This window comes from Triticum urartu, chromosome 7 (genome assembly GCF_003073215.2).
Source record: "Triticum urartu cultivar G1812 chromosome 7, Tu2.1, whole genome shotgun sequence".
Taxonomy (NCBI): domain Eukaryota; kingdom Viridiplantae; phylum Streptophyta; class Magnoliopsida; order Poales; family Poaceae; genus Triticum; species Triticum urartu.
Window position 1 is genome coordinate 509,860,449 of NC_053028.1, and position 13,922 is coordinate 509,874,370.

At 46.9% G+C, this 13,922-nt stretch overlaps 1 protein-coding gene and 1 pseudogene across 1 annotated transcript; both read right to left on the reverse strand.

Annotated features, from left to right (window-relative positions):
* Window positions 1–7,474: 7,474 nt before the first annotated feature.
* On the reverse strand, window positions 7,475–7,613 carry LOC125526132 (annotated as a pseudogene).
* Window positions 7,614–10,130: 2,517 nt separating this feature from the next.
* On the reverse strand, window positions 10,131–13,312 carry LOC125520084 (ras-related protein RIC2). The gene is made up of 2 exons (XM_048684890.1): window positions 12,978–13,312; window positions 10,131–10,792 (listed from the first exon to the last, which is right to left on the reverse strand). Exons 1-2 carry the CDS (start codon window positions 13,199–13,201, stop codon window positions 10,363–10,365), a joined length of 654 nt encoding a protein of 217 aa, XP_048540847.1. The 5' UTR covers window positions 13,202–13,312; the 3' UTR covers window positions 10,131–10,362.
* Between the last annotated feature and the right edge of the window lie 610 nt (window positions 13,313–13,922).

Sequence of the window (13,922 nt, forward strand, 5' to 3'; positions counted from 1 at the left end):
TAGCAGGTCCTGGACGATGAGTCAATGGCCTATGCTATCTATCATCGTCCCTGCCAAAGGAGAATTGCCCTGCCATTCAGCATAAACCCTGCTTTGATCTTGCTCTTTGTTATGGCACACTGTTATTCGCAGGCCCAACGGTGGAATGGTTCATACAGTTAATGAGTTAAGGTATTATCTATGTGAATCCTCTTAAAGCTTCTTTCCAAATGATTATCTAGAAAGTGTTTAGCGGTTCGCATCTATAAATGGTGGTGGTGGTGTGTGTGCTAGCTTGGCTTCTTTCTGATCAGGAAAAAAACAGACTAGTGGGGAGCCATTCTTGCATGGGACAGTTATACTCTACTAAAGATGATATCAACTGAAACTAGTCAAAATGAGTGCTCTAGAGTCAAAAATAATGTGGAATGGAAAACTTAAGTTATGCCTCAAGCAGAAAGTAACATAATAGGCGACTAGACTAGTTTCCTGTTTGTGATTTACTAGTAATGGTCAGACTCGTAGGTTTTTGCTTGAAGTTTCCCATTCGTTTTGAATCACGATATCCATCATTTTTACCACGTCAATAGAAGTATGGCAATTAGAAAAGCAAGCTTTTGGCTTCTTGCCACAAGACAACAACTTCCGTGGTAATTGTCCACATAACACCCAAAACCTTCGGTGTCGAACTGACCGGACGTTTTGCATAAATCTTCATAAGGACGATTCTCTCAAACTTCTGATACAAATGATCACAAGATTTCCCAGAATACCCTTGAAGTATTCATGATTTTTCAGGAATTTTCTGAAGACTTCAAAATTTCAGTGAAACTTGGAGCAGAAAGGTGCGGATGCTGTCTGCTTTCGCGGGTATGGAGTAAACGCCATGGTCACCATGATGACCCTGAAAAGTTGACCTAGCTGGTTAGGTATGGCATCAAATGGGTGTTTTGTATGTATATACTGTGTGGATTCCTGCAAAAAAAAAATAATACTGTAAGCACAAACGTTGTTGTTCTGCGACGTAAAATCTATAAGTTCTGGTATAATAAACTGCATTGACATAGCTTTTCCTAGAGTTGTGTTCCATGAAACCCACTCCTATATATGTGATCCACAAGTTGGAAATATGACCAGCTGTGAGCATGTTAGGGGCAACCGGGCAAGGCAAGCCATCACATGAGTGATCAGAGCCGTACCGAAAAGATCGGATCGACAGAGCGAGCAACCAACGTAGCGCGAGCTGGAGGAGAGCCTGCCGCCTGTTGCTTCGCTTATCCAGCACGGCCGCGGGAATGAAGAGGCAGAGACCAGGGCGGCGGACGGCACCGGAGGAGGAGGAGGAGCTGCCGCATGCCGTTCGCGTCCGGCTCGAGTGGGCGAAGCGGTTTTGCTGCTGAGCCGTTGGCTGGAAAGGCGCTCGCTGCAGTGCGACTCTCCGAGGTGGAGCCCCGTCTAATGTGGTGGTCAAAATATTCAAACTTTGACCATTAGTATTTTTCTTTTTGTTGAAGGTGAACTAGGGACCTTTTCAAATTCAAGAGAATCAGGAATACATGTAAAACTTAGAGGTTGGGTGTAAAGCGTATGACTCCTGACGGGGACGCGTGCGTGCTTATATACTCAACAGGGTACATGATTCGGCAGGTGGTTTTGGGCTTGGCCCCTAATCCAAGCTATACAAGATATCTACGATAGAGCTCGCCTCTAACCACCTGCCATGGTTTACATGATAACACACACATACACAATTGCAATCGTGACATTGTCACGTTACAACTCAAGCCTATCGTCTAACATCCTCCCTCAATCTAAATATGTCAAGGTTAAGATTGTTTTTGAAGGCTAAAAGTTGTCGAGCTTGTAAAGGCTTTATGAAACCATCAGCAACTTGATCTCCAGTTGGTATAAACCTGATTTCCAAAAGTTTTCTTGCAACTCTTTCTCGAACAAAATGAAAATCAATCTCTATGTGTTTTGTTCTTGCATGAAACACTGGATTGGCAGAAAGATATGTTGCTCCAAGATTATCACACCATAGACAAGAGACTGTTGGAGAACTTAGTAATTTCAAAAATTTCCTACGCACACGCAAGATCATGGTGATGCATAGCAACGAGAGGAAAGAGTGTGTCTACGTACCCTCGTAGACCGAAAGCGGAAGCGTTAGCACAATGCGGTTGATGTAGTCGTACGTCTTCACGATCCGACCGATCAAGTACCGAACGCACGGCACCTCCGAGTTCTGCACACGTTCAACTCGATGACGTCCCTCGAATTCCGATCCAACCGAGCTTTGAGGGAGAGTTCCGTCAGCACGACGGCGTGGTGACGATGTTCATGTTCTACTGTCGCAGGGCTTCGCCTAAGCACCGCTACAATATTATCGAGGTGGACTATGGTGGAGAGGGACACCGCACACGGCTAAAAGATCCAAGAGATCAATTGTTGTGTCCAGAGGTGCCCCCTTGCCCCTGTATATAAAGGAGGGAGGGAGAGGCCGGCCCTAGAGGGGGCGCGCCAAGTGTGGGGAGTCCTAGTAGGATTCCCCTTTTCTTTCCGGAGTAGGAGAGAAGGAAAAGGGGGCCGCACCCCATGTCCAATTCGGACCAGAGGGGGGGCGCGCGCCTCCTTCCTTTTGGCCTCTCTCCTCTATTCCCGTATGACCCAATAAGGCCCAATACTTCTCCCGGTGAATTCCCGTAACTCCCAGGTACTCCGAAAATACCCGAATCACTCGGAACCTTTCCGATGTCCGAATATAGTCGTCCAGTATATCGATCTGTACATCTCGACCATTTCGAGACTCCTCGTCATGTCTCCGATCTCATCCGGGACTCTGAACTACCTTCGGTACATCAAATTACATAAACTCATAATATAACCGTCATCGAACTTTAAGCGTGCGGACCCTACGGGTTCAAGAACTATGTAGACATGACCGAGACACGTCTCCGGTCAATAACCAATAGCGGAACCTGAATGCTCATATTGGCTCCTACATATTCTACGAAGATCTTTGTCGGTCAAACCGCATAACAACATACGTTGTTCCCTTTGTCATCGGTATGTTACTTGCCCGAGATTTGATCATCGGTATCTTAATACCTAGTTCAATCTCGTTACCGGCAAGTCTCTTTACTCGTTCCGTAACACATCATCCCGCAACTAACTCATTAGTTGCAATGCTTGCAAGGCTTAAGTGATGTGCATTACCGAGTGGGCCCAGAGATACCTCTCCGACAATCGGAGTGACAAATCCTAATCTCGAAATACGCCAACCCAACAAGTACCTTCGGAGACACCTGTAGAGCACCTTTATAATCACCCAGTTACGTTGTGACATTTGGTAGCACACGAAGTGTTCCTCTGGTAAATGGGAGTTGCATAATCTCATAGTCATAGGAACATGTATAAGTCATGAAGAAAGCAATAGCAACAAATTAAACGATCAAGTGCTAAGCTAACGGAATGGGTCAAGTCAATCACATCATTCTCCTAATGATGTGATCTCTTAATCAAATGACAACTCTTTGTCTATGGCTAGGAAACATAACCATCTTTGATCAACGAGCTAGTCAAGTAGAGGCATACTAGTGACACTCTGTTTGTCTATGTATTCACACATGTATCATGTTTCCGGTTAATACAATTCTAGCATGAATAATAAACATTTATCATGATATAAGGAAATAAATAATAACTTTATTATTGTCTCTAGGGCATATTTCCTTCAGAGACATGTGGTCTTTCAACTCCTAGCTCATCAAGCAGAGTTTCTACCCACATTACCTCAGTAGTTGCATTTGCTAGTGACTTGTATTCTGCCTCTGTGCTGGATTTGAAAACAGTTGCTTGTTTCTTGGCATTCCATGAGATGAGATTAGAACCAAGGAAAACAGCAAACCCACCAGTAGATCTCCTGTCATCAGGACATCCTGCCCAGTCTGCATCAGAAAAGAGACTTACTGTGGTTGATAATGACTTACATATTTTCAGTCCTATGCCAGCACTCCCTTGAATATAACGCAATATCCTTTTAACAGCTATCCAATGCATGGAAGTAGGAGCATGCAAAAATTGACAAACCTTATTAACAGAGAAAGATATATCAGGTCTTGTCAATGTTAGATATTGATGTGCACCAACAACACTTCTATACTTAGTTCCTTCTTATGGACTCAATGGCTCCCCTTCATGTAGGGACAACTTTTCTGTAGTGGACAAAGGAGTACTACAAGGTTTACACCCCTTCATGCCAACACGTCTGAGAATATCAGTGGCATACTTCTCTTGAGTCAACAAAATCCCATTAGGTATCTTTTTCACCTCAATGCCTAAGAAATAATGTAACTCTCCCAAGTCCTTAAGTGCAAATTCATTTTTCAAATTTTTTGAGTAAAGCTGAGGTGGCCTCTTGTGAGGAGCTAGCAACAATTATATCATCTACATAAATGAGCATATAAATAATCACCTTCCCTTTCTGAAAGAAGAACAAGGAGGTGTCACCTTTGGAGGGCCGAAAACCAAGTTGTTGTAACTTTGTGCTCAATCTTGAGTACCAAGCTCTGGGTGCCTGTTTCAGACCATACAAGGCTTTGTCCAACTTACAAACATACTGAGGTTTAGTCTCATCGACAAAACCAGGTGGTTGCTTCATATAAACCTCTTCCTCGAAAACGCCATGTAGGAACGCATTCTGAACATCCAGTTGACGAAGACTGCATCCCCTGGTGACAGCAATAGACAAAACAAGTCTAATGGTGGCAGCTTTAACAACTGGACTAAATGTGTCCTGATAATCAATGCCATAGCGTTGCTTGAAACCTTTTGCAACTAGCCTAGCTTTGTATCTATCTAAAGTGCCATCAGAGTGTCTTTTAATTTTGTACACCCACTTACAATCTATAATATTCCTCCCTGATTTTGGAGAAACTAAGTGCCAAGTTCTATTTTTCATAAGAGCATTATACTCTGTTTCCATAGCATGCTGCCAGTTTTTATCTCCTAGAGCTTCTGCCACACTTCTAGGCTCTTGAGCAACAGCAAGGTTTGCAAATTTAAAATTTTTGTCATACCTGACCGTCCCATCTTTGGGAACCAAAGGTTTGAAAATACCTTTTTGAGCCCGTGTACTAGGGCGCACAGGGGCGACAGCCATAGACGATCCACCAGCCACGGCGGATCCAGTCCCTCTGGTGGCAATCTGGGTAACTGGCCGATCCTCCTCGACTAGGATGCGGTCGGGCGTAGGATCACGCACCCGCACAGGCAACACAACATGCCGATCCTCCTCGGCTGTGGTGCGGTCGGGCGTGGGATCGCGCGCCCACACAGGCGACAAGACGGGTTGGTGGACATGCGACACATGCCCGTGGACCCGACCGCCAGAGTCATCATGGCGCGGAGAGGCGACGGGGCTAGGCGACACGCCCGTGTCGGTCCCACCAGACGCCCGTGTCGGTCCCACCAGGACACGTGTGACACGCGGAGACGCCAGCAGCGGACCTGCCAGCCGAGGGAGGCAGCAAATCAGCGCCTGCCGCCGCAGGCGGGCAGGATCCCGTGCCACCAGATCTCTTGGGATTAGCGGCCGCAGCCGGATCGTCCTCGTGCTCCGCGTTGGTCGGTTTTGGACTGATGTGCTGCATAAAATCATGTTGCAAATTGCCATTTTGTGCCACATTTTTTTCACTGTTTCCTGCAGCATCATGACTCGGATTAGTAGCATCATTAATCATATGATCAACACTATCATCCCCCTGATCAGTAGGATTCAAGAGCTCCAGTGGTAACAAAAGGATTTTGGCTCTCAGTCGTGCACTTGCATTAGGATACAAGGTGGAGAAGGGAAAGATGCTTTCATCAAACACCACATCTCTGGAAATATAGACTCTGCCGGTAGATATATCTAGGCATTTATACCCCTTGTGGAGATTATTGTATCCTAGGAAGGCACACTGTTTGGATCTAAATTGGAGTTTATGTGTATTGTAGGGCCTAAGATTCGGCCAACAAGCACAACCAAATATGCGTAGAGAAGAATAATTTGGTGTGTCACCGAATAACTTAGTGAGGGGAGTCTCGAAGTTGATAACTTTGCTTGGCATCCTATTAATTAAATAGGTAGCAGCAATGAAGGCATCATCTCAAAATTTTAAGGGCATGGTGGCTTGAGCAAGCAAGGATAGACCAACTTCAACGATGTGACGGTGTTTACGTTCAGCTGACCCATTTTGCTGATGAGCATGGGGACAGGAAACATGGTGAGAAATTCCTATTTTGGTGAAAAAGGAATTCAACTTTTCGTACTCCCCTCCCCAATCTGTTTGGAGAGCTAAGATTTTTCGATCAAATTTTCTTTCAACAAGATTTTGAAAGTCATGAAATTTTTGGAAAACTTCAGACTTATGTTTGATAAGGTAGATCCATGTGAATTTACTAAAACCATCTATAAAACTCACATAGTATTTCTTTCTACCTACGGTTTCAATGGCAGGACCCCACACATCAGAAAAGACAAGTTCCAAAGGAAATTTTGATTCACTCATAGATTGAGGATATGGTAGCTGGTGACTTTTGCCCTTTTGGCATGCGTCACATACAAGTTTATTATCATCGTCATTGCTAGAACAGGTGAGTTTATTTTCACTAATGATCTTCCTAACAACAGTGGAAGATGTGTGACCTAAACGTCGGTGCCACCAGTCCGAAGATGGCTTGGTGACACTTAGCACATGCTTCTTGACGTTTCTCCCGATGTGTTTGAGAGGATAGAGACCTCTCCTACCCCTGCCGCGAAGTAGAACCCTCTTCGTTTCCAGATCCTTGACAAGAAAAAAATGAGGGTGAATTTCAACGAAAGTGTCATTATCAAAGGCAAGTTTATTTGCAGAGATCAAACTTTTAGTGGCCTCCGGAACGTGAAGAACATCATTTAGGTGAAGATCACGATCTGGGGTATAGATAGTTGTATGACCAATATGATTAATTGCCATACCTGATCCGTTGGCGGTGTGAATCTGCTCATTGCCGGTGTACCTCTCCCGGACTGTGAGCTTCTCCAAGTCACCGGTGATATGGTCAGTTGCACCACTGTCTATATACCAGTTTGTATCTATGCCATATTGAGGAGCAACAATATTCGCCGAGCGCTCTTCCCCTCCCTGGTAAGAGGAGTCGTAGCGCTTCCAGCACTTCCACGCCATATGCCCAACTTTGCCACAGATCTGGCACGTTGATTTGGCGGCAGAGTTGTTGTTGAAGCTGCCGCAGTTTCCTCCTGGGTTGCCACGGCCGCCACCGCCGTTGGGCTTGTTGTTGAAGTTCCGACCGCGGTCACCACTTCCGCCGCCTTGTTTGTTGTTGAAGATGCGACCGCGGTCACCGCGGCCACCGACGTTGCCGTTCTGCTTGTTGTTGGAGTTGTTGAAGCGCCCGCGTGATGCAGCATTGGCGGAGGACTGGGAGGCTCCCCCGTGAAGATTCATACGCGTCTCGAAGCTCAAAAGTTGTGAGTACAGCTCCGGGACAGTCACAGGTTCGACCCGTGAGCACATGGCAGACACCACGGGATCGAACTCCTCCTCCAGCCCGGCGAGGATGTGCGAGACCACATCTTCTTCGTCCACCTTTTTTCCTGAGGCAACCAACTCATCACAAAGGGTTCCGATCTTACCAACGTACTCCGTAATGGTGGAGTTGCCCTTCTGAAGATTCGCCAGGGCGATCCTAACATTGACAGACCGCGCTCGGGTATGCGAGGTGGGCATCCCTTGCACTGTGTTCCACAGCTCTGCTGCGGTGTGGCAAATCGCCACTTGGATGGCCATCTCATGTGGTAGCGTAGTCAACAGGTAGGAGAAGACCCGCTGATCGCGAGCGTACCAGGTGCCGAACTCAGGGTTGGGGGCCTTTGACTTGGTCTTGCCGTCGTCGCTAGTGACCTCGATCGACATGGGCGGCACCACCTGCTCTAGATCGAGGAAGCCCGCCATCTGCGCCCCCCTGATGGCAGAGAGGACGGTGCCGCGCTAGAGAGCTTCGTTCCCTCTCGAGAGCTTCTCTGTGGCGATGTGTGCAAAAGGAGATGAGGAGAACATATTTGCAGATGAGCTCGCCATGGATGGATCCGAGGTAGGCTCTGATATCATGTAAAACTTAGAGGTTTGGTGTGAAGCGTATGCCTCCTGGCAGGGACGCGTGCGTGCTTATATACTCAACAGGGTACAAGATTCGGCAGGTGATTTTGGGCTTGGCCCTTAATCCAAGCTATACAAGATATCTACAAGAGATAGAGCTCGCCTCTAACCACCTGCCTTGGTTTACAAGATAACACACGCACACAATTACAATCGTGACATTGTCACGTTACAACTCAAGCCTATCGTCTAGCAATACATACATGCAATGTCCGGTAAAATCCCTAGCCACAAGTGGCGTCCTACTGGTAGAGAAGAAGCAACCTTAACTAAGGCGTGCGCTTTGAAATTACACTTAACACAAAGGCTTACATTCATAAAGTCCTTGCTATTGTGAGTAATCTCAATCAAAGGTCAAGTATAACTATGACCATTTGTATGTTATGAAAATCCAGACTCTTCGCTATGATCACTCAATCATTAACTAAACTAAGGTCAGATACTGGACAATTGTACGTGTAAATTTGTTTCACAAAGTGTTACTGGATTTTGATAAAAATTTCTACGACATAACTTAGAGCAAGTCCAACCGGGCGACCCAAACTGTCCGTGCCCGTCCGTTTGGGTCAAAATGGACCAAAACACCAGCCTAACGTCCGGATCCAAACCCAAAACGTGTCCGCTCGGTGTCCCTTTGGGCGCATTTCAGGTCCAAATTTGCGCCCAGTTTGCGTCCACACGGACAAGAAACGGACGAGCCGCGTGTCTGCTCGGTGTCCGTCGCGGCCCCATATGTCGTCCGTCCAACCACCGCCAGCGGTCATATTAAACGCGGCAACCTACCTCGGGCTCGCCTGGTATTGGGTGGAAGCTGCAGGTCGCCGTCCTTTTCAATGCAAGCGTGCGCGGGGAAGGGGCGGGGGCTCATCCATTTCCATCCCCGTCCACATCTAGACGAGCTTGCCCCCTTGACGGCCGTAGCCAAACCCGAGCTCTCCATGGGGTTCTTCAGCAAGGGCCGAAACAGTACCAATGGACCAGACAACTCCGTGAGTGGGTCCGCGCGGTGCTCGTATGTCTCGGCGCGACGCCGGAGCAAGAGACGGCGTACCTCCAACAATGGAGGGTGCACGCGTTGGCGGAGGAGCGTGCCAACAGCGAGCGGCGGATGTAGCTGGAAAGCCGCTGGGCACAGGAGGAGGAGGATCGCCTGGAGAGGGAGGAGGAAGAGCGCGCCCGCCGTGCCGCAGCCGGCGCAAGATGCAGCGCGGGCCTGGGAGGCGGCATTCCCCTGTGCTGGCCCCGTGTCGGAGTTGATCAACCTCATGGGCCTGAGGGAGGACGATGACGCCTAGGACAACGTGCGTTAAGGCCTGGACTTTATTTTATGTTTCATTAATATTTAAGTGAACTTTGGCCGGAGTTTAAAGTTTAATTGTGTTAAGTTTCAAGTTTAATTATGTAAAGTTTCGACGTGTTTGTGTGTGTATTTCTTTTTTACTCCCTCCGTTTTTAAATATAAGTTTTTTTTTTAGAAATTTTACTATGAACTACATACGGAGTAAAATGAATGAATCTATACTCTAAAATATGTCTATATACATTCGCATGTAGTTTGTACTGCAATCTCTAAAAAGACTTATATTTAGGAACGGTGAGAGTAGTTTACAAAAAAATTGCGTCAGGCCAGCTTTGGATTCATGGGCGGACCCAAACGAAAAAACTAACAGCCGTCTGACCCGAACAAAACGCCCGTCCGCCTGGTTGGAGTTGCTCTTAGTAGTCGAAGCACTGCCAAAACTAGTTAAAGTACATACTTTGAACATTCATGCAATCACACACCAGCCAAATGAGAAATGACACTGCATTTGATTGTCGAAACTGTACGCATTGCGTTATCCAATGCACATTCCGGTTAACAATTCCCTTGCGTTTGTGAGGAATCGGCGATCGGCAAACATGAAGCAAATTTCAATCAAGTTGAAAAGTTAAAGCACGGTTGCAATGCAATGACCTGAAAAACAATACCCCACCATGCCGATTGCCGCAAAGACGATACAACAATATGAAGGAAGGTCTCACCTCATCTAGACAAACTTCTCGGTTCAGCAACAAACTTCAACTTCTCTAGGTAACATCATCATAATAATAATAATACTTGCTACTACTGCTACTAATAATTCCCGGTCGCTGCAAAGGCCACGTCACAAAAGCTCAGCAACAAAAAATACAGCATGGCGCCTCAGCTAGAGCAGCACCCGCCCTTCTTCACCGCCGAGACATCGTCCTTCATGTTGATCTTCTCACCCTTGCCAGGGCCAGCGGCCGAGTCTTCGCCCGCCTCGACCGCCCTCTTGCTCACGATGCGGTAAATCTGTTTCAAGACCTCCGCAAAAGCGTCCTCAACATTGGTCGACTCGAGCGCAGAGGTCTCCATGAAATAGAGTGACTCCCTCTCTGCAAAGGCCTTCCCTTCGTCGGTTGGGACGGCCACGAGATGGCGGAGATCAGACTTGTTGCCAACAAGCATGACAACTATGTTCGGATCCGTATGGTCCCTCAGTTCCTTCAGCCAGCGCTCTGCATTCTCGAAGGTTGCGTGCCGGGTGACGTCGTAGACAAGCAACGCTCCTACAGCACCACGGTAGTATGCGCTAGTAATAGCACGGTACCTGCGGCAGGATTCAGAACAGAAATGAAATGTAGTAAGTTAAGGCAGATGTGAACCGAAAAGACAACATTGTGAAAAACAAGAGAATTCACTACCAATCAAGAATCCTAAAGTAGTTCACCAAGAGGTTAAAAGTTCGTGGTAACTTTACAATCATGTGTCTCCAACATGGATAATTCAAGCTTTAATTGATGGGATGTAGTCTGTTCACTGGCAGGGTTGCTTATCCACAGGCCTGAGCAACACAATTAACAGGAAGGTGGACACAGAGCCTCAATCCTGATCCAATTTTGGCGAGGAACACTCAAATGAAACTTACTGTACCACTATTGCTTAACTACATCGACTTCAGAACTATCATCAGGCCTATATTATTCCAGATGCATACAATTACACGCCAAAATATCATCAAAGGCATTCATATAAAGAAAAACTGGGATTAGATACTTAAGGATTACAAACCACATGATTCCGTGCATTGGTGATGTAGACTTTATACAGTAATGCCAACTAACCTATCGGCTGTCTAACTCCAGTCCAACCCCACATGGAGTACAGGGTGCCCCAACAAGAACTAAATAGCATGAAAATTCCAGTACTATGAGCATAATTCAGGTGAGCCTCAAACTATTTTTTTTTCTAGGGCACATTTTTCACAATTCTGGACTATTGATAGTCCTTCCAATAGCAAATTTCTGCTTAGTCAGTTCCATGTTACTACTAGAGTAGTAGCATTAACCCATACAAATATGAGCCAACACAAATTTTACTATATCATAGCCTTGATTAGGCAAAATCATTGTTCAGGATATGGGCAACTGGTACGATATCGGTCAGGTGACAATAAGGGATAATATAGGTGATTGGCCAGTTAATCGGCTATTCGGTGACCAACCGAGTAGCAATTAACTGGCCAGTATTTGGAACAATGGGCAAAATGCTCCACTCTGCTACTGCGATTTTCATTGGTTGCGGTCCCAAAAAATGCAGAGTGTAACAACATATATCATGGTGCTAATAATCATCGTTGCCGTCTTGCCGATGTGCAATACTACCAAATTTCGGAAACAATTGAGACAAGAATATAGGTGCATGGATACATGGCTCAACATTTCCAAGTATCCAACTGAGAATTGTAACAATTACGTGAGCGCATGATGAATACAGCTTGCATTTCTAATCACAAACAGCAGGTTAGTTGAGAAAAAGGACAGGAGCCAATATCTAAGGACGAAATATGATAAGTAGTAGACCATTAAACCATTGTCAAGCTTCCCACCCATGTATAATTCTAAAATTAGTAAAATTAGAGACAAAAAAAAGTATAATGGAAAAAATAAGGACAAAACAAACATGGATTTCTGGGTGCAGATAGGTAAAGGCCTCTATCTTCAAAAGGAGGTAAGGCAGCCTAACAACCAGTTCACAAAGCAATGATTTTTATTATTTGTTCTTTAGAAGACCCCAACCAACAATAAGCATCACTTCTAAAAATGGAGTGCTAAGGAAGATTCTAACCTGGAGCTAGCATACCAACCATGCATCAACCAGAAACCAGATATGCACGCAATATAGTATCATGATATGACGTGCTTTGTAAGTTACGTGGACTTCCAGAACAGAAATCATTACTACCAAAATACCAGAACTAACTCTGTTGCCGTTGAAACCCTGATCTTCACTGCAGTGGCAAGATAAAACCACACAGAGTAATAATCCTATAGACTACCAAGATCAGAGTGTAGTGAGCTAAATCTACAAGGTGGGCATTTCCATGACCAAATCATCACCGGAAACAGCACCAAACAGATCATGCGATTCTAGCTGTACAAGTCCCAAATCGTACAGCCACTCCCCAGTAGAGTCCCTGCTTACTGATTCGTAAGCAAGCAGCCGATGCTATGATCCATTGGCAGGACTGACTGAACCTCCCCCGACACTCCACCACGTTGCCGCGCCAGCACGCATCATAATTCGGCAGCGAGATCCAACCAGCAAAAGCTCCACAGCAGACACGCACACTTGAAGGGGAAGCACGCATGCGTCGGGATGTGACCGGAGTAACCATGAAGACAAGCACAGATGACAGATCTACATACGGCCGCGAGGGAGCGCAGATCTGCCTGCTGCCGAGCAGGCGGGGAAGAGGGGGAGGGCAGGAATGGGGGGAGTGAGGTGGCGCGTACCGTTCCTGGCCGGCGGTGTCCCAAATCTGGGCCTTGACGACCTTGCCGTCGACCTGGAGGGAGCGGGTGGCGAACTCGACCCCGATGGTGGACTTGGACTCGAGGCTGAACTCGTTGCGGGTGAAGCGGGAGAGCAGGTTGGACTTGCCGACGCCGGAGTCGCCGATGAGGACGACCTTGAAGAGGTAGTCGTAGTCGTCCTCCGCCCGGTACCCCGCCGCCATTGCTCCGGTCGCGTCGGCGATCTGGTTCTGGGGGGTGGCGAGGGAGGAGAGCGAGGGGGGAAGGAAGGTGGGGGAGGCGGTGTAAAAGCGGGGGCGGACGGAGGGAGAGGGGGAAAGAAAAGAAGGAAGGAAAGGAAAGGAAAGGAAGGGGGCACGGGCACGGCAGCGGGCGGGCACGGGGAGCGGTGCGTGACTGCGTGGTGATCGCGTCCGCGTGGAGCGCGGCGAATGGGGCATTTTGGTCGGGTCCGGCCCGCCTACATTTTGGGGGCCGGGTCGGCAGTCGCTGCAGTGCAGTCCACCGCGCTGCAGCAGGAGAAACAGCTGGAGAAAGATGATTTAACCGAGAAATACCCGGGCCGGTTCTGCTCTTCATGTCTCGTTGCCATCCTTCTTCTTTCTGCTACCCGTGTAGTAGATCAGACATGGATCATTTCTACCCGCATTTGTCTCAAAAAAATAATTGTACTCGCATGCCCAGTTTTTTTTTTGGCAAACAACAACCCTCGAAAGAGGGTTCCAGGTTTTATTATTAGCATCCAAGGCAATGTACAGAGATTTAAGTTCCCTCAAGGAAAAGAAATGGCCTCAAGAGCCATTTTGTAGTTACATCTTGGTCCTTTACTGCAAAGAAAGCTATAACTAGAAAGAGATTTAGAAAAGTATGCCTTTTTTTTGCAAGATTATGAACCATCGGATTGTTGATTCTTGGAATGTGCTC